The 24,301-nt window shown below is 41.4% G+C and overlaps 1 protein-coding gene across 2 annotated transcripts in view; it reads right to left on the bottom strand.

Moving 5' to 3' along the window:
* Nucleotides 1-24,301, bottom strand: part of UFL1 (UFM1 specific ligase 1) — a 42,113-nt gene that overhangs the window by 5,752 nt on the left and 12,060 nt on the right. Inside the window, exons 8-17 of one of the 2 annotated variants that reach the window (XM_006265942.4) lie at nt 20,333-20,479; nt 15,334-15,509; nt 13,813-13,992; nt 12,568-12,688; nt 7,514-7,636; nt 5,623-5,743; nt 4,074-4,240; nt 2,945-3,075; nt 2,689-2,769; nt 598-683 (exon numbers count right to left, since the gene is read on the bottom strand). In XM_006265942.4, the coding sequence (XP_006266004.1) occupies nt 598-683; nt 2,689-2,769; nt 2,945-3,075; nt 4,074-4,240; nt 5,623-5,743; nt 7,514-7,636; nt 12,568-12,688; nt 13,813-13,992; nt 15,334-15,509; nt 20,333-20,479 (1,333 nt within the window). The remainder of the gene's footprint in view (nt 1-597; nt 684-2,688; nt 2,770-2,944; nt 3,076-4,073; nt 4,241-5,622; nt 5,744-7,513; nt 7,637-12,567; nt 12,689-13,812; nt 13,993-15,333; nt 15,510-20,332; nt 20,480-24,301) is intronic. The other variant, XM_059732144.1, reaches the window with a different exon arrangement.

Below are 24,301 nucleotides of genomic sequence, written 5' to 3'. Positions count from 1 at the left end.
TCAACAGAATGGAGAATGATCTTAGCAATGTCTTCCCTGGAGCCAGATGGTTAAGGTGCTTTCTCAGCAAATGGGAAATGTAAAGTCTGACTGACTAGGGGTGGGTCCAGATATATCCTGGGCAAGTGTGTCCTAGCTGCATGCACGAATTCAGCTTCAAATACCCACTCAGCATCTAAGGAATCAAAGATGATGGAACTGGATCAAAGCCAAGCAAAATTAGATGTCGTGGATGCCATTTAACTTGTTTCTGAAAAGTGCAGTAACCCAAATCAAGTTGCCTAGGGACCTTTTCAGGACAAACTGAAGGCACATAATAAATCTAAGCCTCTTAGTAGTTCTGCAACCGATAGGATACATTAGTGACTTAGAACTCAGAAAGCCATGTAGTACTACTTCACTGTCACAGAGGCAGGATAGGATATGGATCAAAGTGCTTGGCAATGAACGCCTGATCTGTCCTTAAAAAGAAGGGCTATAAATCACAACATACATCTATTTGTACTGAGGTTACCAAGCTAATTATTTTAAATTTGTACAGAAAGAAAGTGCTACATTTCCCACACTGAACAATTCGATGAGGCAAATAAATGTTACCTTTCTTTCTTTTTGTCCCCCCTTTTCACCATAATATCACAAGCAACTGCTGCAGAGTCAAGGCACAAAAGAAAATCTTCTAAACTCTATAAAAGTACAAAAATTATATCAAGATATAGTGGGTTAAAAAAACCCAGTTAATAACTACACAATTTTTTTAATAACCAGTGGCATTCAGGTCCTGCCTGAAAAGTCAAGTAAGAATAAGCAATGGTGACAAGGGGAAAGTAATATTCCATTCAAAATTAAACTGTGTTAAACCTTGAACAGCTCATATATTTAAACCTTAAAGGGCACATCTACACGTGCTTTCAAGCACGCCTAAACTTTCTGTGCATTCGCCTAATGTGCATTAAGGTGATTTATAGGTGCGTGTCTACACCTGCACACACTAAGGCACATTAATGCAGTGTGCAGACTGACTGGGGACACAAGTTAGTCCCAAGTCAGTCGATATACACAGCACTACACAATCTACATGTGCATTAGCATTTTAGCTATTCGTGCCTACGTTTGACACCTGGCTTTGCAAGTATGAAATTTAGGTACAAATAGTCTGAAATTGCCATTGGCTAATGTGCCTTAAATCGGCACATGTAGATGTGCCCAAAGAGTAACAATCTTAACCTGAATGCAATCTGTAATTAATATTACTGACATGTGGCAAGAAAGGAGATCATATTATCTACTTTTACTAAGGAAAATATGATTATGAGCCTTTTTGGAAATCAAGCAATAATAATTTTTCCATTTTGTTTTGCAGCTGCTGTAGTCAACTTTTCCCCCCACATTATGCTTTTTGCTAGCTAAACATGTAAATAAGTGACAGGCTGCATGTAGAGGATGCAGGAATCAAAGGCCAGACTCTATTTTGCCTTTAAGGTGCCTAAGTGCAATCCTATTCCACCCTGCTTGTATCCCTGAAAAAATGTTATTAACTGCCTACTTTTGTAACAACAGCACTGAACAAAAGGAGCACTTATGGCCTTGTTAAACATTACACTGCAACCCGCTCAAATGTTGACTGGTGTTAGTGCTAGCTTCAGTTTCAAGCAGTCACATGTTCAGACTAGCAAGGGCCTGGAGAACTGAAAGGTAAGAAACCATGCCACCTCCTCCCCACCCCTCTGTAATTCCAGGCTTCTTCCCTGCCCCCCCAGGGCTTCTTCCCTGCCACCCCACTTACTTGTGGCTGCCCCCACTGTCTGTTCTATGGGAGCAGGCAGGGAAGCACTAACAACTGTTGCCTCCTAAGACTGGGGAAGGACCATGGCGGTGAGCGGGGACCACCCACCACTGCTACTGGCAGTGGGGGAGAGGGGTGGTGAGCAGGGACTGCCTGTAGCTGCCAGCCATGGCGGGGGAGGGTAACTGTCTGCTGAAGCCAGTGGCAGCCAATCTCGGGGGGGGGGGAGGGAGGGATGTGCCCCCCCCAATACCCCTCCTATGCATCACCTATGCAGGGAAGGGTTAACCGGTCAGCCTGGCTGCTGCCACCACAGCTTCTGGGCTGCTGCTCTTATCCAGGCAGGGAAGGTGGGAGAGAAGAGAGCAGGGATCTGGGGTGCTGAGCAGGGTGTTTACACTAAGGTGTAACCTACAGTAGTTACACTTTAGTGTAACAAGCTGGGTAACACAGATGAGCTAATCCTGCCCTGAGGTGGCATAATTTTGAATGACATAACGAGCAAACCAGTTTCCAGGTGTTAAGAGCTCCAGCAGCCACCCAAAATTACTGTGTAGCAAGGCCGAGGCATCTAGCAAGTGGAACAGGATCTGGCCCAGCTGTTTAACTGAAGGTTAAGAAATGGCATTTTAAATCTCTTCTAAATGTAAAAGATACATTGGATCCAATGTGTAAACAGAGCTAGGCAAGTAACAACTTCCACTATGAACTTACTCCTTAGTCTTTGAATGTTGAGGGTATGAAGCTTTACTTATTTTTATTGATTTAAAAGAATCTGGCTTGTGGATTTTTGCGTACAGTCTTCGTAATAGCAGCAGTTACCCATCATATTCCTCAGCCTGGCTGAGTGTTGGCAGAATGAAAATTCTAAATTTTATATATATATATTTTTTGGAACAACTTACCTTGCCATTCAAAGAAGCATGTAGTTTTGTTAAAGCACCTTTGGATTCTTCAGGTAATTTACCTATAATCTTTTTCCTGATCTATTGTGGCAGAGAAAAAAGTATTATTTTTAAGACAAACTTTTAAGCGTACATTATTCAGTACTTTATAACTGAAATAACCTCTCACAAATAATGGTGAAAAGGCTACTATTCATCCATAAAGATTTATTAAGGGGAAACTGCCATGATAGGAAAGAAAATGGCATATACATACTTCACTTGTAATGGCAGTGTGATCATCTGTTGCCATCATTAATTCAGCTGCTAGAAAGTTGAAAATAAGATTTGTAATGTCTGTGCAAACAGTCTTCAGCAGGTGTTTGGCAAGGTTAGTTTGAGTCTCATCTGTAAAATATAATTTTTGTAATTAAAAGCAGAGTTGAAATAACTCATTGCATTGTCCAAGCCACCTACATCAGTGGTCTACCAACAGTGGACCACTGGCAGTCTAGAGAATGCTATCTGAACACGATATAATCTTTCCTATTTCCAAAATGTGTCTAACATGTTTAGAGCAAACAGAAAGAAGCCTGAAGTTATGTAAGGTAGCTGAGAGGATAGCTGCTCTTCTAAAGGAACAACTATATAAGGAGTGAAGCTTGTGAACCTAACTTAGTGGATTAAAGAGCTATGAGCCCCCAAGACTGAGAAATATCTAGAAGAAGAGAAACTGGCCAGGGGCGGTTGGGGGACGAGAAAGGAAGCTTGCACTTGGCACCTCCCTTTCATTCCTGGTTCGCTCAAAGTTTAAAACCAACTGTCTGACAGGGGCAGCAGCATTTCTAGTCAGGCAGGACTGAAGGAGTCAACTGACATCATGGGTCACTATAATCTACCTGATCCCGTCTAAACTCTTCATTCCACAGATGTTAATGACAGCCTCTTTTTAATTTTTTTTTATTTTGGGGGGGGAGGGGGGGGGGCTTGATATTCCACCAATCAACTTAGTTTTTGTTCTGTAATTCTGCTGTCTGTTAGGAGCTTCATTATCTGGAGCAGCTATTGCAGTCCTGCAGATGACTTTTAACTCATTCCAGTGAAGTTACATTGTTTTTGCTTCAATCGTAAACTGAAAAATACAGCTCTAGGTCCCTAGCATATTATTTAAGCTTCTCATTTATTTTTAACTGAAAAAAATGTGTTATTTCAGATGTGATGAAGCACCTCATCATCTCTGAAAAGTTCTATATCTGCCCATGGAACTGGCAAATAGCAGAAAGGCAGGTTCAGATAGAAAGAAAACAGTGGCAAACAAACACATTCACAGGTCAAATAGGAATGGAAGCTAGGGGGAAATGTAATGAACAGCCAGAGAGGACAGTAAAAGAAAAAGTTTGCTCTACCTGTAAAATGCTTTGCTCCCTTTTCAAATAATCTGATATTATTGTACAAGTTTGAGACCTCTTCCTGCAAGTCCCTGATGGTCTGTTTCCTGCTAGCTCCAGATGAAGAAGAAGTTGAAGATAAGAATACAGAACGTACCACTTCTTTATAGCTCTTTGTTAGGGGCCTCAGAATAGAAAAAAAAGATGATACATATTAAATAGAGCTTAAACGATTAAACAGAAGTAGCGATAATCCAAGTATATCAAAAACCATATACTCCAGCTGCATTCAAGGAGCCTGACCAACACTTGCTGAGTTGCCTTGGCATCCACTGGCCAGGCAGCAGCTCTAAGCAACTGCGTATGGGCCAGCCAGGCACCCACACACTGTGAAGAGGAGCTGGACAGGCACAGAAGGACCCCACAGGGGCTGGCCAGGTGGAAGGGACCCTGCATGGGCCAGCCAGACACACAGTGGGGAGGTACGCTGCAGGGGCCAGCCAGGAATCCTGCATGCTGCCAGGAGGGACCTGGCTGCAGTGACAAGGGACCCAGCACTCAGCAAGGGAACTAATGCATGTCAAGGCTCTAAGCAGAAGTAGGAAAGGATCCAGTGCACAGTAGCACTCACTAGGTTCTGGACAGAACTTAACAGAAATTGAGGTAAGTGTCAATTGAATTCAAAGTAATGTTGAATTTATGATTTACTGGTATTGCTATAGTTTTTTGTCAGTATTATAAAAACAATACCAAATTAAAATTTTGCCTTGTGTGGAATCAAGTTACTGGGGGGGTTGTTTTGAATTCAAGGCTGTCCCAAAACCAAGTAAATACATCCTTATTTTTAAACATGACTTTACTTCTACAGTTTTACAAGGCTTGTTCCTAAATCCAAACAAGATGTACACTGAAGTGTCCCAGTAATGGTGTCCTAAATAGGTTTCAAAGGGTTGATGAATGGATATCAGATCAGGAACTGGCACGAGAAGGTTACGACAGGTTTCAAATGGTGCAAACAGTTCACAACAAAGGAAACAGTTGCTGACAGATGATGCAATACAATTAACTGCCAGGAATAAACAGCATTTTTCACACCATTTTTGTCAGCACATCTTTTTATGGAGAGACGCAACCATATATAGAGGAAGTCAGAGTTAGGATTATGACTTTGACAGGAAAAGCTTTTGGCTGCTTACAGACATGAAAACAAACAAATAAGAAATCAGCGCTTTACTTTCAGCTTGGCACATCCCCACACTAAGCGCAGTGCATCCCCAGAAGAGCCATCGTGTTAGCTTGACCTGGCTCACTGAACATCTGTATACACTGGGCACTTCAGCAGGGTGTTTTGAAGATTGGATCAGCTCTTAGATAAAAGCACCAAAAATCCCCATTGAAGCATCAGTTCTATACAGATGCTGGGGAGCTTGGTCAAACTAACACACTTCCTTTTCTGGTAAAGCATTTTTTTTCATGTCTGCTAGCGCCTTTTTTTCTAGGCAACCAAGCAAACCAGAAGATTCATTTAAAATGAGTGATGAAATATCTAATGAATGAATATACTTACCTTATTAAATGTTCAGTAAGTTCTATAATAAGTTCTTCAGGACAGTCTTGTATATGGTTCCTTAAAACATCCTGAATCTCTTCCTGTGACATGAAAAGCATCTCCAGATGCTTATTCCTACCTGTAATGGCCATGAAAAATGCTTTAATAAAAGAACACATAGCTTAATTTAGTTGAAGCTGTCCTGTGGCACAGGACATGCGGACATCTCGTAGTTCTAACCTCAAATGAAAACATCAAAAAATGACTCTCGCCACGGTGATATGGAAAAATAAATTAGCGGTATTTCTCTTCACATGATTTGAAAAGTACTACTGTACAGTTCATAAATTATCTATACAACAAACATCAGCTTTACATTTTTCTCCCATCTGCCACTTGGTGCAGTCTCTCTTGAATCTGGTACAGACCACTAACTTGGAAACAAAACAATCAATTGGATTTACACACCTTTCCCAGAGAGAGAGAGAGAGAGAGAGAGAGAGAGACTGAATTGTATACAGCCTGTTTTGTTAATGGAAACCATAATGTATTTTGTACAGTTCACTAAATTACACCACTCATTTTGTGTTATCCCAAAGTAAAGGATAAAACCAGAGTATCATGAATTTCAGGTTAGAATGTAACGTAAGGGAGGTGATGAGGGTTATAGTAGTTCAATCACACAGATGTGCACAAATACATCTGGCTGGGTTTCTATTTTATTTATAAACTAATGGTTGTTTCAGACACTACGGAAGGGTGCTTTCAGGATGGATTAAATTAATAACAGGACTGTGTCTTGGGAACCAGAGCAGGAAAGAAAATCTGTGCATTAAACAGAGCATAAAGAGAGATACAGACCTGTCTGTAAATGGGGGATCAACTGGGAAAGTTGATCATTAAAATACAAAACTATGCAAACAGAAATAGGCAAAGTACTCTGTAATGCCCTGAAAAGGATAATATGTTTAAAATGACTTTACACTGGGTTTTCAATTAAGTCTGGTTGATTAACAGAAGCCATGCCCAGTAAATAAGCGATTTAGTGATGAAGTCTGTCAAACAGCACTTTCCAAATCCTATTCAACTCAGTATGTGTTACAACATATCAATACTACCAGTGAAGGATTATACTGTGCTTAAAAATTTGACAGCATTTCACCTAGTAGATGAATAGTCTGAAGAATAATCTCATTTTATGCAGGATCCACAAATCTATTGAAAGAGCTTTTACTTATTGTTGGGCATTGAACAGAGCCTTTCAAGTTATCAGACTGAACCACACAGCTTCTGGTAGCTATTTTCATTCATTGCCCCATATATGACAGTTATCATTAAAAAGCTAGGATTTATAAGCAGACAAATTTCTTTCTTCATTTAGCAAAGGAAGTAACTGTTGCTATTGTACTCGGTTTTCAATTGCACCTGCTGTAGGTCACCGAATCAATATTATCAGGTATGACTCTTTTTCTGGGGGGAAAGCAATCAAAGAATTATTACCAGTTATTACTAGGGGCAGATAAGTTAAGCCAGTTAAATTTTGGAACCAGATGAAAATTGCTACATCTGTCTCACTTATTTAGCAGATATTGAAAAGAACAAGCACAATATCCATCCTGAAATTAGAGATACTTATTTTGTATATCAACTTGATTGTAGCAAAAACTGATCTAACTCCTTCTACTTTGATTTTTTACAATAGCTTATAATGTTCACTTTATGTTACAATACTTATATGACTTAAATTGAGAATTTTTTCAGTTACATAATTTAACCTGAGCAATACACTAGTACTGCTTGACATTTTGCCTGATTTGCAAAGAGCTAATGAGAAGAAATATAGAAAGACATGCAAAAGCAGGAGGGACACATGCCAGCAAGAATAGATAACTATTCAAACATTACAAACTTGTGCTACTTGCTTGTGATTCCTCATCACTGTCAGCATCTTTTCTTCCTTTCTTTTTAGTTTTCTTAATCTTGATCTCTCTGGCATTTCCACCACCTCCTCCTCTTACGCTTCCACTGCCCTCTAGTGGAAAATTATTTGTTTAGTACACAGTGAAGGATTATCATTCAAAAGTGATGTGCTCACAGGCGAGGTAATGCATCTGAACTATGTATTAAAAGCCAATAGCAAAATAATTTTACCATCTCTCTAAAAACCTGCAATACATTTTCTAGATTTATGACTGTTTGGTTTTAAACACAGCTCATGTTTTTATAAGGTTCATTTTAATTCATTAGTGACATTGCAATTTAAAATGAAGCTTTGAACTAGAAGGGTTTTTTTTCCTGTTTTATTAATTATTAGACAGACACAGTAGTTAAAGAGCATTAATAAAAACAACCTTTCCCAGTACGGAACAAAACCAGATACCTTTGCCCAATATAGAAGCAGGTATCCTGTTAGCTGAAAATAAGATTTTATTAATGCACTTCAGAGATGCTGAATAACTAGGGTGAACATAAGTCCCATTTTAATTGGGACAGTTCCAAATTTCAGAGGCTGGTCCCAGCTGGCTGTTGGGATTAAAATGGGTATCCTGGAAACACAAGGGTGCAGGGTACAGTCTGGCTGGAAGTCAGAGCAGTAGAGTGCCTTGCAAGCGGGCAAACAGGCACCATTGCTTGCGTGGCATACAACCCTGCCCCCATCAACTTGTGAAAGTGTGGGGGTGGAGGGGAGAAACAGTGTCCTGAATGATGTTCCAGATTTCCAGGTTTTCCATATGATCAGCCTATGAATAACTGAGCAGCTCAAGAAGATTATTTTGGCTATATTTCACGTGACTTTGATTCTATTCCTACTTCGTATGACATGGAAATAATCCTGCTAACTCCTGTTTGGTAGAGGTGCACTGACACGTTGGTCCGATATCGGATCGGCACAAATATAAAGAAAATTGGCTGTATTGGAAATTGGCCTGATGCAGCCGATAAATGCCTGTGTGTATGTGCAGCCACCGCGCAGCACGGAGGCAGGAAGAAGCACAGCCTGGCAGCTTGGAGAGCCGAGTGCAGCTGGTAAGTCTGTTGTGGTAGAAGGGGAGGGAAGGGGCATGGGGGCACATATCAAGGCCCTTGCAGTGATGGAGGATGTGGGCCAGGGGCAGATGCTGCCCATTTGGGGCACTGCCCAGTGACCATGGCATAGAGCTGCAGCTCATTCGGGTGGCATGGCGGGGGGGGGTGTGCTCCCTGGATCTGCACGAGACAGGGTGGGTGGGCTGCAGCTGTGGGCTGGAGTTGGGGCTGCGCCGGGCTCTTCTCAGCAGGGGCTGGACTCACAGATTCATAGATGTTAGGACCGGAAGGGACCTCAATAGATCATCAAGTCTGACCCCCTGCATAGGCAGAAAGAGTGCTGGGTTCAGATGACCCCAGCCAGATGCCTATCTAACCTCCTCTTGAAGACCCCCAGGGTAGGGGAGAGCACCACCTCCCTTGGGAGCCCAGGAGGGGAGACTCAGGGCAGATTATGGCAGCACTGGGAGTGGGGCTATGGGGGGAGCTGCAGCCCCCCCCAAATTTTGCCACAGCCCCCCCCCCCCCCCCCCCCCACAGTCCCCATTCCCAGCACCACTGCTGCCCACCCAGCACAACCCAGGCTCAATCCCTGCCTCCACCCATGCAACGGGAAGACAGGCAGGCGGTGGCAGTGCTGGGAGGGAGACCTTTGGGGGGGGGGGTGCTGGTGAAATTTGGGGTGGCTGCAGTCCCCTGGTAGCCCCTTCCAAGCACTGCTCACTCTGAGCCCAGCCCCTGCCAAAAACCTGACGCAGCCCTGGCTTCAGCCCGCAGCTGTAGCCCACCAGCCCAACCCTGCGCAGATCTGGGGGCACACACCCCACTTGTGCCCTCCCTGGGTGCACGCAGTAGTGGGAGCTGCCCCCCTCCCCACACAGCCCCCCAGATGAACTGCAGCAGCCCACCCCGGCTGGGGAGCATCTGCCGCTGCCCTCACCACGAGGGGGTGTTTATCTGCCCCCTGCACTCCTTCCTTCCCCTTCCACCACAACAGAGTTGCCAGCTGGATGCAGCTTTATCAGGAAATCGGACCAGTATTGGCCAATATGCGTCCTTAAAAACTGGGTATTGGTACTGGCCCCCAAAATCTCTATTAGTGTACCTCTACTGTTTGGCTATGTCTAACTTTCTGAAAAGTGACAATATATTGATCGTAAAGCAACTGACTTTCTCTTTCTTTACAACTGCAGTAAGCCACCACCAAAGTCATCCTTTGAACATGTTGACAGAAAAGATCCTGAGCCAGATCCTATCAATCTCAAAGGCACTTCTAACTGCACTGTTCAACATTTAAGCACCTTGCCTGCTGTAGGTCAATCTTAACTAGCCATGTTAGGTACAAGAGGTTTTCTATAGAGCAACTGGGGAGACATCACACATCTCCCAGGTGTGGTCCAGACTGCCCAGTCATTCAGCAAGGATGTTATTTTTCTCCTTTGTGCAGAACTTCAGGGCACTTGTACATATGTGCATGCTGCAGTGCCGGGTGCTTTTAAAACTGCCCACTGCTGTGACAGATATTTGTATAAATGGCAAAATGTGCGTCAGTGCTGAGAAAATGGTGGCATCACGCTTTTTAAACGAAAACATCCAACGTGTTTTAGTTCAAAAGCACACCACTGCCATTTTCTGCACGCTGACACGCATTTCACCATTCGTACAAATGCATTCAATGCAGCGCCAGGCGCATCGGTTCACATGCTTTGTAGACTCAATTAATCGAGTCTGCTCCAACACGCTGGATTACCAGCACATCGGAGCAGACAAAGGTATGTGTATAAATGCCCTCAGAGCCTGCATCTACAGCTCTGTGTGGGACTGCAGGCACAGGGCTCTGAAGCACCATGTGGGGAGTGGGGGACCACAGCCCCTATAGGACGCCTTGAAGTCAGAAGGTGCAGAGCTGTGTATGGGGCTGCAGAAGCAGGGCTCTGAAGATGTCCTCTAGAGGAGGTGCTCCTTCCAGCTTGGCATTTTAAAGTTAGCTTCTTCCCTGCATGGCACTTCAAAAGGATACCTGCAGCCCCTGCCCTCCCTCCTCCAGACCAAAGGGAACAGGGGGAAAAGCCCCCAAACTGTTCTCTTATGGAAAAGGCAGGGAGCATTGCTCCCTGGTCCCCTGCCCTACCCCCTTCCAGACTGGGAAGGAAGCATACAAATATTTGTCTTACGAGAGATGTTTTTGCAAGGGAGATCTTCCAGGTTGATGTCTGGAAATCTTCTCCTGGAAGGGGTATGTTTCCTCTGAGGGAGAAATTGAACAGACACTTGTACAATTATCATGTCTACTGGGAAAACAGTGATTCTCCTGGTAGAACTGTAATGCTTGTACATGGCCCCAAATAGAGGGGATTTGAACAGAGATCTTTTATTCCCTAGGAAAAAGCCCCAACTACAAGGCTACACACTTGGCTGAACTGAAGTTAAGCCACTGGGAAGTCAAGGGGAAGGGGGCTCAGGAGGAGGGTAACAGGACACCTGACTCTAGTCTAGTGAGATAAGAACAGAGTGCAGAGTTATGGGCTCTGGTCTTCACATTATTTAAGAAAATCAGTTATGAAGACGCAATTGCTAGAAGTGCTGAGATATGGCCTATGAAGAATCCAAACAATATGTACATTGCAATCTACAATGTAAGCGTGATGGACAGTAAATCTACTAAAAGCAACAATGCAAATGTTTCTTAAATAGACTTCGCAAAATAACTGCATTAATTTTAACCTGAAATCTCAAATTTTGCAGTACACTATGAAATCCTTTTCGTCAGCACCAAAAGGATTAATGCCAAATCATGTCACATTTAGAACTCCTTAGAAGAAACACCTTGGATAGATTTTAGACTTTAATATATAGAGCAGCACACATTTAAGAGCATGTAAGAAGGCAATGTGACGTGTGTCATATTTAGTCAATATTTGCAGCATATGTAATAATGATACCTAAAACCTGAAACCATGGCAATGTAGTTCATTTGGATATAATATACCTAACATTCAGAATAAAAGACATCACTATAGCAGATTCACGCATAGTGCAAGGTATATTATACATGCATGCAAATATATTATAGACACACAGTATGTTTGTTAGCATCTTAGTCTTTAGAGTCCTGAAAAATGGAGTCATTTTATTTATGACAGTTCAATTAAAGTTCAAGCTACTCAACATCAACCATGCCCTAGAAAAATCTTCTCTCTCTTGTGGCAGGAACATGCTTATAGTTTCCATGCCAACGTACTTCTGGCCTTCTTAGGAGGAAAAACTAATGTTCTGTTTTAAAGATGTGTTTATACTCTATATCCAATTAAGATAGATGCATCAGTCCTCCAATTCTTAACAGGGGCTTAAAACAGATTTCTTAACTGCTCTGTAGCTATACAACAGGCCTCTTAATGTCTTCAAGACTTAATGCATTGTGTTTAATCTAAATATATTTTCAAAGTGACTGCTCAACAAAAGGATTTATACATTTATGATATGGGCCATATTAAGATATAGTGAAATTATTAATTTCTCAGTGGAGTTGTATATGTTCTTATTCTCTGAATCTGATCCAAAATATGCTTTAAAAAAAAAAAATTCGATCAAATAATTGTGGTATAACAACGTGGTAGAGAGAGGGCTTGCATGGTGTTCTCAGAAAGCACTCCTTCACTTTGAAACTCATTTCCCAATTTGGTCTGAATGAGTTGAGCTAAACTGAACTGTTAGCTTTTAGACCATGTTGTAAAACCTTTTCTTGTTTTTTGTAAAGATGAGAGAGAGAGAGAGAGAGAAAGGTAGTAGTTATTCTTCATTACCAATTTTCCCCCAACTTTTTAAGTTAGGCAAGCATGTGAAATGAGTTGTAAATGGGTATATTTTATATTTAAGTGCTGCCAAGGTTGGAAAGGTTGTTTTGGTGATGAAACAAAATAAATCTTAGTTTCTTACCTGTTGCTTTCTTTCTTCTCTCATCCTTTTTGTCTTTTTTATTAGCAAATGAGTTTTCCAAAATAGAACCCTGTTTTAGATCTTCTTCAGTGATCAAATGAACAGGGTTATTTTTCATTTCCTGAAATAAAGATTATTCATTTAAATCTCAAATAGGGGTGCACCGATAAAGATTTTCTTGACCAATACCAATAGCCAATTATTAAGCAGCCATATCAACCCATACCAATCCAAGAGCCAGTTTACAGAAATGCACCCGGGCAGCTTGGAGAGCAACGCAGGCCAGTGCTGGGGCGGTACCCAGAGCAGGGGTGATGCTAGGGAGGGTTTTGGGGGCTACAGTCACCCCAAAATTCCCCATAGGGCCCCTGTAGCCACACCTCCCAGTGCCGCCGCTGCATGCCCCAAGTGCAGCCCCAGCCCAGCCCCCCACCTGGAAGAGGCTGGCGCAGCCCCTGGCCCTGAGCCCACAGTAGGCAGCCTGCCTCTCAAAAACTGAAATCCAGAAACACAGCTTTCAGGTTTTCCTAGTGTTTCTTCAGCTTATTAACAGGACAAATTTTAAATCTCTGTAGAAGAAAAGATCTTTTCTCTTTATTTATACCTATATAAAATTTAAGTCATAAATAAAGTAAGACTAGATACTGATCCCAAAGATAGTTTTATTCCAGTGATTTCAATTAAATTTTCATTTGGGTATAGGTGATACCAGAATCAGTCAGTGTGTAAGACTATGAAACTTGTGTGTATGGATCAGTACGGTAGAATCTATAAATCTATTCTAATAGCAATTCATTTAACATAACTTTATAAAATTATAAATGATCATTAATCCTTTCATAAATTATAACTGCATAATGCTTTACAGATGTTATGTTGTTAGGAATGTAAAGATGGCTGTGTAAAAATGGCACTTCCAAACGTCAGGCATGTAACTCAGTCACGTCTTGCAACTTAATTTTTCAGCACATTCAACACCACAACTTGGTCCTAAAATAATCATTCCTTGTGCTAGCATTTCCAGAGATCTCAAGACAGCTGTGGCAGCACATTCTTCTATGGCAAACAAAATGCAAAGTTGCAGGATCTTTCTAAGTGCTTGAAAGAACATACACAGGCCTTAAGTTTGCCAGAGCAGCACTGGGAAAAAAACATTTTTACTCAGTCCTAAGCAGAAATTTCTCTGAAAGTCAATGATAGACAAACCCAGAAAAATATTTACACAAGATGTAAATGATAACATACTTTTTCAGCTTTCTGGTGCATCAAGTCACGGAACAGATCAGTACAACTATTTATAAATTTCTCACTGACCACAACAGTGTCAATAAAAACTATAGCTGAAGATTGTTTGTTGAAAGATCTCATCACTTGCTGAAGCAACATCCCAGAATCTTCTACTGATAATGAACTGGGCAGAAGAGTCTAGAATTAAGAAACAGGTGGTTAGCTGAGTTACTTTAAAGTCAGGCAGAAGGAGGGGCAGGGTGGCATTGCAACAATTGGGAGCCAGTTACCAGTCAGTGATGTTTTGGAAAAGTTTAACTGTTACGTGCATTCTACCTATAGAGACTAACTGGTTCAGAGATGCATGAGTTTCTATAGGTAACAATGTACCCTGTTAGATGCTATGATGAAGACAGCTGTTACCTACGAAAGATCATGTTTCTTAGTCCAGTGACTCTCATCCAGGGTGATATAGCACCCCAGAGTGCCGTGATATCCTTTTAAAGGTGCCATGCAACTGTTAGATGTGCAAACACTTACACATGATTCAAGAGATAACCCCAAAGCTTTCAAACAGGAATCCAGTGTTAAACAGAATTTGACCTGTAGTGATACTTCTGAGTTCTCTGCAACAGAAGAAATTCTCTATTTTTTTCCTATAGTCCAAAAATGAGCAAAAGCTACGAGCTTGTATTTTTCGAGGGGTGCCTTTTATCTAACCTAGTGGTTCTCAACCTCATTAGTCTCGAAGGTACTATCCTGCCCTACCTTATGCCTGACTTGAGAAACACAACTATTTGCATACACTTTAGTCTCTGAAGTGCTACCCTGCTTTACCTTGTGTCTGAATTAAGAAACAAAATCATTTGCATATACACTGCATCACCAAAATCAGAAAGGGGCACTTACATGCATTTAGCAGACCTTCAGGCTTGCCATCAATATAACTGTTTAAAATATACTATGCTTCAAAGAGCCAAATCTGTCTCTTATGCATACACTATTTATAATCTTCAAAGATCCCAAAGGGATCTATGAAGAGTAATTAATTTCACATAGCAATGATATGCAGCTACCTTTGGGATGGAATGCAGCAAGTACTTCAAAGCACAAGCAAACAGACTAGGACAGAAAGTGAAGAATTCTGTATCTAAATAAAAAAACGGGGGATTGAGCTAGATAGAATTCTACTACTAAAATTAGAATTTAGTTAGGATTCAGTGGGTAACAAACTGAAAAAGGTTTAACAATATTTAAACCTGAACCTCTTTAACAATATTTTTTAAAACAACACCTCTGAACTATTTTTCTCCTTAGCAGAATACCAAAATACTGGTTCTGAGAAATTATCCAAAATGATTTTCACAGCAAATTTATTACCAGAGTATTGTAAATGCCTGAAGAACAGCTTAAGGGTCTTGCTGGTTACTGTATCTTAAGTTAACAAGAGAAGATTTAAGCAAATACAAGTACAGCCACATTAAGTTGCCACTTGACTAAACCCGGTAGAAATAAAACCCTCAGAAAAAGAGAGCATACCGCTATGTCCACCCAGGTTCCAGAGCTGATGGCTTCATCTACAGAAGCCTCCACTTGATCCACAATTCCCTGACCAACACAGGCTGCGCTCAGAAATAAAAGATGTGAAGACTTGTATCTTTTCTTTATGTAGCTCACAGGGTCTGGGATGCCAAGCCTGGACAATGCATCAAATTCTATAAAGTTACAAGAGGTCTCAAGTTTTAGCCATTCATTAGACTTTCAAAAACAAAAAAGAAAAAGAAAAAGTTATTCCCAAGCACATCTACATTTCTATGTCTAGCTTCTATTTTTTGAAGCAAAGACTGATATTAAAAGCTAATGAAGCTTCATGGAAAATCTAGATATTTAGACACCATCCCTCCGCTAATCTGTTCATGATCCCTAGTAAAGTAATTTCAATCCTACATTTTACAAATAAGGAGGGACCCAAGAAACCAACTGTAAAGGTAACTGGTCCAAAGGCAACGCCTACTCAACCATGGTAAAGGATATCTGTGCTCCCACTGCCCCTTCCTAGTTAGAGGAATAAAAGTGGCACATTGTTTATGATGTATAATTTATATTTAACTACAATGCATCTTCAACATCATACTAATATACTGTACTAATACATTTTTCCCTCAGATGATTCCATTATCTTTTATCCTGGTATGTCTTTTTCTGTGTCTATTTCAGTCTTTAGTTTTATTTTTTACTCAACAGTCACATTTTCCACTCTACCTTTTCTATTTACTCCTCTCAAAATTTACTACCATAACATACTTTACATTTATTTAAATCAGTCTCTTCTCATACCTATTCACTGTAGTCCTGATGACCAGGTTTTACAAATTTTAGACTTCAAAAACAGAAGGTTAAACATTCTAGCCAAACACAATCTAAACTGCCAGCTAGAATGAAGGTACACAGACTCTGGCTCTCCCAGGAGAAATTCTCCTGACACTGATTAACCCCTGCTTGTTCCCAGGTTATTTTTTCTCCGGGAATGACCATTTTTACTCTGGGAGAAAAATCCTAAACATCTGTACACTCACGGTTTCTCCTAGGAGAGCAACAACGCTCCCAGCAGAAACTGAATGTCAGTATGTGACCTGTATTTGGTACCCAATTTCCATACTACACTGTAGTATGTAGCATATAAATATTGTTCCTGTGCGTATGTAACTTCTGGAAAAGCAAGCAGAATTAAGGTTGCCACCATGGCAATGTTCTTGGACCCTATAGTTCAGAGGTTGGCAAAGTTTTTGGCCAGGGTGCCAAAAAACACACCAACCTTGATCCCTGCCTCAACTCTGCATGCCACGGTCACATGCTGGGGGAAACATGAGGGGCCCAATTCTCATTGCTAGTGGTGGGTGCATGTGCATTACTAGGCAGACAGCACGAGAAAAGCTGGGGTTCTGCTGTCCCTCCCCTGCTGTTTGTTCTGAGGTGCGTGTTCAGCTGCCACTACTGCAGAGCCCATCCGGAGCTCTGGACCCCTGTGTAGCTGTTTGCAGCCTGCCAGTGGCTTGCCATAGTTGGCTTGGGCTCTGGGTAGCTGCAGCATATGGTGGGCAGGCTGCAAACAGCTGCACTGAGATCTGGAGCCGCGGCACTGGTTCTGTGGTGGCAGCAGCTGCACATACGCCTCCAGGAGAATGGTAGGGGAGAGGCCAGGGTTGTGCTGCCCTGGCCCCTTCCCCACCGTTCACCCCGAGGTGCGTGTGCAGCTGCTACCACCATGGGAGCTGGTGCCAGGGCTCCAGACCCCAGTGCAGCTGTTTGCAGCCCCCTGGCTGCCTGCCACAACTGGTCCCAGCTCGGGCTCCAGGCAGATACTGCCTGCCACAGAGCCCGGGCTGCTTCCAACAGGGCTTCCAGACTCTTGGCTGCTTGCTGCAAGCATCCTGGGCTCCGTGGCTGGGGCAGCTGTGGCGTGCCGAGCAAAACAGCCTCAAGTGCCATGCTTTGGCATGCATGCCAGGGGTTGCCGATCCCTGCTATAGTTACATCTTTTTTTTTTTTCTAAATGGCTGAAGTCCCCATAAATTCTCTACTTTTCATGCTTCTTGTCTGCTACAAGGGCTGCAAATCCACAACTACACACCTCGTTCAGTCTACATGTCTGAGTTATCTTCTACAATGACTACAGGCAACCCCCACTTAACAGTTTCGTTTAACGCTATTTCGCTATAACGCTCGTTGTACATTGATACCCAATTCCATTTAGCGCTCAGCGAGTTTTGTTATAATGTTCATGGGCATTGTACAGCTGGCAGCAGGTTTCTCTTAATGCTATTCCACTTAATGCTCAGTTTTTTGGGGAACCAACTAAGCGGGGGTTGCCTGTATTTCTATTTTCAGAAAAGTGAGGTTTGGAACAGCCTCTTAATAGGAGCAGCAAAATACCTAAATGGTTTTAGGTTAGGCCTTGATAATTTAGGTACATGACTGTCTAAATTCTGGGCAGTGGGGGCTGCTTGTCCCGCAGGCCACATGTAGCTCACATTGTACACCATAGGAGCAGCCCTCCCAGAGTCCTCCCAGCCATGTAGGCATTTGGACCCCATTCCCCACCCACACCGCACTGTATGGGCAGCCTGACTTGACTGTGCAAAGAAAGCATGCAGCAAGAAGCCCTCCCCAAACCTTCTCCCAGAATGCCATATTGCCCCAGGAGTGGAAAACTGGAAGAGCTGCCACAGCAGCAGGAACAGTGAGAGGAATAGCTAGGCAGGAGTCCATGGAACACATATTAACCCCTTGCAGGCTCCATGTTATCCTTTGGCCACCATTTGGACAGCCCTGATTTAGTGATATGGCTGACTGATACCAGGAGACCAATGTCTCAAAAAATTTCTTCCAGTTCTCTGTTCTTATATGAACAAGTTGTGTGTTATCTGCTCTTGAGGCCCATGGCTTTCGTGAGCTAGTAGCAAGAAAAATGAATTACTTCTTACCAGCTGCACTGGTACCCATGGGGTTCTGAATAAAAAACGTGAAAATTGACACGGTTCTGGGCAATTTTTACTCTACTGCTTCTCAAAACTGTCTTAAATTGGAGCAATTAGGGCAATCTGCAGATTTTGATGGATAGCACTACACGGGTTATACTTAATCTATTTCTGGAAGGTGGCCTTCACAAACAGAAAGAACCTTTTTTTTTTTTTTTTTAATTGGAACTTCAGAGTTTAGATTCTGCAAATCACAGAAACATATAAACGTAAAGGAGGGGAGGGACCTATGGAGGCCATCTGGTCCAGCTCCCTGGACAAGGCAGGATCATTCCTATCCAAACCAACCCAAACAAATGCTTATCTAACCTATTGCTAAAACAAGATTAGCTGGGGTCATCTGACCTAAGTGCTCTTTTTTGCCTAGGGCAGGGGGTCAGACTTGATGACCTACTGAGGTCCCTTCCGACCCTAACATCTATGAATCCAAGACAAACAACCATGTCTCAAATGAGTGAGCTCGTCAAATTCTGCTGTACAACACAAGCCCCACACTATGTGGAATTTTTCAAAATTTCCTTCTTTAGAAATTAATTTTTTCACTGTATACCTTTTAAAAGGCAAGATAGGCACCTTTATAGACTAATCAGATAAATCATAATCTTCTGTGAAATCATAATAATCTCCCTAACAATCTTTTGTTATGTCTGAGATTTATGAAAAGAAACAAGAAGGAGGAAGAGATGAATTCCGAAGCCCAAAAGAGGTCCTCATTTTTGGGGAACTGTAAGTAGTAGTGCGAGATGACAGAATCATAGAACCATGGAGTTGGAAGGGACCTCAAGTGTTACATAGTACAAGTCCCAGATTTGTAATGCCTAAACCATGAGGAAACAAGAGACAAAATGTTTTAAATATTTTTTCTACTACATATTTAAATGAGGCTTCAGCAAGCCTTCGAACAAGCACATGACTTAATTGGCAAACTGTTCTGAAAATAGGAAATCATAAGTTCTTTAAATATGCAACATAGATACAAAGCGAAATAAATAAGGTTAAAGCTAACACTGCCCTTGGTTAAAATTAGTGGGGTTGTAGAAAACAAAAGAACAGGAAATAAAAGTCTGAAAAAACTGCCTCACGGCCTTTACAATCCATGGCCTTAACTTAGAGTATTCCTCCTTTTTTCACTGTATTGCGCTATTAACTTTTAATTTCATAATTACATCTTCCAAGGGCATTTTTAAAATAAAATAATGGATAGAAAGTACATTGTCTAATAGTATCTATGAAACAACAGCAGTTTTTTTCCTCAAGTCTTTCTGGTCACTCAAATACACATGCCCATGTAAGTACTTTTTTTAAATGCCTGACACAAAACATTGAAGTTCCAAGTTATTTATCCTTGGAAATTTGGAAACATACATTGTTCACAGTACTATAATGTATCTAAAAGATACTCCATAGTTTAAAAAGAAAAAAATAGAATTAAACAGTTAATAGTAACCAGATCAAAGTGTTCTGAGTCCTTTGAAAAAACAAGTCTCCAGGTTATTGGAAGGACTGTCCTTTTAAAATAAAGGAACTTTAAAACAGCACTTCATTACTTTATCTAGAATACAATTTCCATCTTGGGAACAGCAGGCTCTCGTCACTCAAGACTTGGGCATCACTTATGCCTGCTACCCCTCACGCTCCAGTCAATTGATTGATAGATCAATAGAACCATAAGTAGACTGCTACCTCCCCTCCTATAAGTAAACAGGTTATCTTTACTTCTCTCAACAATGAAGCAATATATATGACTACAGCGAAACTGTCTTCTAGTTAGGCAAGTTCATAGGCAGCACAGCTTGCAAACCTAGTAGTTGCAACTGGGCAGTTTTAGATGCTTATATTTTGAAAGGTAAGACCAAGCCTTTACCAGAGGAATACAAACTACTGTTGTAGCATTTTATGTATTCTCATAAAGCTCAGTCATAGACAATGGCCACATTAGGGTTCATTTAATTACCTAAACCTAAGGCCGTTTATTCATAAAAAAAATTAAGATCAGTTACCTAGGTAACCGTTCTGCTTGAAAAAGGAATCCACCCAGTTGCTCTGTGTCCTGGCATAGATATCTGGAACAAACACTGCCTTATCCTGTCTCCCGCCAACCACTGTGCCTTTCAGACGTCCAGTGTTAACAAGTTCCTCTAACACAGCTGAAAGATAAAAACACACAAAGCAAGTTTGAATAAATATATGCATTACTAAATATATTTCAATTATTTTCCTTATTATTTGGTTTTCTTGTATTTATCCATAAGGATTTTTCTACTACCCATTAACTGAAAGAGAATAACAGAACTACAAGCAACTGTTGCACTGAAAGGGTATTTTTAAACACTTCTGGGAATTTCCTGATGAGAGCTCTGGCAAATGTACAGATCAAAAGAACAAAGCTACACTGACGGGATCAAAACTTAGAACACTGTAGCTCTGAAGTTATGAAACATAAGTCAAAATGCTGTTTCTCCTAGCCAACAAATAAAATACATGATGATTTTATTAATATGTTCTACAGTAATAAATATTTGGATGTTACTAATGACAAAAAAGGCACAAAGGTTTTAACATGAGCTGATAGTGAAAACATCCGAGGTACAAAACGCTGTCCAACTGGTAACTATAGCTGATTGTGGCAGGGCACTGTTTGTACCTGCCACTTCAAGGGCCTGAGACAGCAGCTGGCAGGTGCCTGATGAGGGCAGCCATTTTAGATTCAGGGCTGCCTATATAAACAGGGCATTTTGCAGCTGGGAGGCAAGGCAACAACATTGCCTGGCTGCTGGTATCATCTGGAGGCAGGGGAGGAGCTGTAGGGGATGGTTAGGAGGCTCCTCGTCCTGGGAACGACCTAAAACTGCACCCTGCCAGGAGTGGGTGGCCTGGTAGGGCTACCAGTGGTGGGGGAGCCCCCAGGAAGTGCCAGGCTAGGTACCACCCCGGTGAAAGGTGGGTTGGGGCGCCTTAACCCCTAGCTCCTACAACCAGGTGGGTTCCCCACTTCGTAGGGTCTGGAAGGAGGACCCCCAGAGAGAGAGTGGGTCCATAGACTCACACCTGTCTGGACTTCCCCTGACTGGTCAATGCTGGGGCCAGGACTGGAAGGTTTAAAGGGCTAGGGACCCACCGTGAGGAACGCCCAAGAGCTGAGGGCCTGGGCTTCCGACTGGCCTGGAGGTGGACCAGGGCTAGTAGTCAAAAGTCCCAGGGGGACCACACCTAGAAGGGGAAGCAGTTCAGGGAGCTATGCTGCCCAGGAAGAAGTCGGATTAGGTTGCCGGAATGGAGGGATCTTAGAGGGGTCCTGATTGGAGAAATCTGGGGCCCAGCATGGGGCCGGTGACTGTTGAGAACATCTGGATACCATCTGCGAGGCTTGGGCTGGGGTGTAGGGGAGGAACGGAGCCGCAGATAGCGCCCCCCTGGCATCAGGGCAAGAAATGGGCAGCCTCCCACTTGATTAACATCTATTAATTAATTACCAACAAGGCATAGCGGGTGAGAAGGCGGGCAGTTAGCCCAGAAACAGGTGGGCAGGCCACAGTGAGATTGGCTTGGAGCAGGCCCTGTTACACCGATCTTCAATAATTAGTTCACTAACTCCAGAGCTACATGCATTCTCCTGCCAAGGACACAATAGCAACCGGTACTACTAAACTATTATATTCAAACTATTCAAGGTGTATGGTACAGAACAGCCAAAATATTCTCCCAGCAAAAGAACACTAAATGTAGTCATATATAATAGTTCCTTTTTCTAATTCCACTACATGCTTTTATGAGATACAGAGACCAGAACTAAACACAGTATTGAAGATGTGAGCACCTTATGAATTTATATCATGATGTTTTATGTTTTATTTTCAGTTCCCTTCTCGATGATGCCAAACATTTTGTTGACTTTCTTGGTCACTGCTACACATTTTAGTGGTGTTTTTGGAGAACTAACTACAGTAACTCCAAGGTTTATTTTCTGAGTCATAATGGCTAGCCCAAGGCCTGTATAGGTTATTTTTCCCCAGGTGCATTACTTTGTACTTGGCAACACAGAAGTTGCTTAATGCTTATCTGACAATTTTTCTGTCCACTCACATGCCTGGTCTACCTAACTGGAATACTGAAACAATACAACAGATTATACTTCAGTTGACTTTGTTACTCATTTAGCAATGTTTAGTCAAAGCTTATGGGGAAACCCCTCCCCCTATAAACACTATTCATGAGATTTGTGATGCTAAAATTAAAAGTCACCACACTACAAAGTTTGCAATACATAAAGCACTATCAGTTAGATAGGTACTGAAATGAAGCTGCAGAAATTAATACAAAACCGATAATTAAAGATGATGATTCTTTTAAGGTTAGCTCAGGGTAATGACTGTGCTTTCACCATGCCTAACATAATCGCACCATAATCCTGTTTGAAACTTCTAGATGGTATAGTACTGTGCCAGAACCCAAACACTGTTAAGATGAAATGTTTGCAAGATGTACTCTCTTTTTTTTTTTTAATTTAGAAGTGAAAATGTATTTGTTGTGTCCCATAAGAGCTGAGTCATAGTTCAGTGAAGTCATGAAATTCTTTCATTAGATTTCAGTGGCTCTGGATCTGACACAAAATACTCAAAAATCAGGAAAATCTGTATTTTCTAACGTTACTTGCATGCTATTTCCTGAACTGAAATACTTTCATATTTCTTAAGTGGATGTATTCTTTATTATAATAGCTTGAAGAAGACTAACCGAAGGACATGATAATAGTTTTCAACTATTTGAAAGAATGTTTCTACATCTTCTTTATAGCATTCTCCTTTGCCACAAAAGGCAGGGCATATGGCAATAGGTTCAGACTGCAGCAAAGGAGGTTTAGATCTAATCTCAGGAAAAACTTCTTAACTGTAAGAACAGTAGGACAATAGTACAAACAACCTAGAAAAATGATTAAATCTCATTTACTGGAGAAGTTAAAATATCATTCACTTTTCAAGAAGACCACATCAGAAGATCAGTCTGAAATTGTTTAGAAACAACAAATCCTGCATCTGTGTTAGGACTGGACCCCTAACACCCTTGCCAGCCTTTTACTCTATAAGGTCATCTGAAGGATAAGAATATCATGGCTCTATTACAAAATAAATGATTATTACATTGGTTTTGGCAAGTTAAATTCAAAAAGTCCCTAAAATATGGTTAATGTTACAAACTCCAAGATGTAACACATATGCACTTTAAAACTTATTTCTAGTGGTACCATACATGAAAAAAGCAAGGAGACTTTATTCTCGAGCCCTGCTTATACCCTTTTGAAAGTGCTTTTCAAATATAACAACATTTGTGGTAGTGAAATGGTATTTCAGCAAATGGACAAAATAAGAGAAAAAAGTTTTAAAAGTAAAACTTCAAAGTAAATAAAAGGCTCTGATACTAATGAAACTGAGGAGAGAGGGATGGAGTATGAAAGGAAAGGTTTTCAATTGAAGACAATATGAAGAACAAAGATAAAACAACTGAAAACAGCCACCACTTCCAAAATCCCACAGCCACAGAAATTCACCCTGATGTTATCTACATGAAAATGTCACCAAACCTGAACTTCAGACATCAGGGATTTGAGAAGGTCTGACTGAAAGAAATTGTATCTGAATATCAAAAATATTAATACAAAAATATTAATGCAACAAAGTGTGACAGATGTGCCTCAAACTCTAGATAGCTGGGCAGATATAAACTGGCTATGCTGAAACACAGAGTGAGATCCAATTTGAAATCAAAGGATTTATCTGCTTGTCTCAATCCAGTGAGTGAACTGCTGAAAACAAACAATACACCAAAGGTCTCCTTCAGATAAAGATTTTCACAGATTAAGATCTTTTATCTTTTTTCTATTTATAAGTTCTCTCCACCTTTCAAAATCTAAATACGAGTCTTTTACTTTTGAACATTTTTTTCCACTTTGCCAGTAATAAACATTTTGTTTA

The sequence above is a fragment of the Alligator mississippiensis genome, chromosome 1 (assembly GCF_030867095.1).
Source record: "Alligator mississippiensis isolate rAllMis1 chromosome 1, rAllMis1, whole genome shotgun sequence".
In the NCBI taxonomy this organism is placed as follows: Eukaryota; Metazoa; Chordata; order Crocodylia; family Alligatoridae; genus Alligator; species Alligator mississippiensis.
The sequence above is the reverse complement of the archived record's forward strand: the minus strand, read 5'-3'. Positions and strand labels throughout refer to the sequence as shown.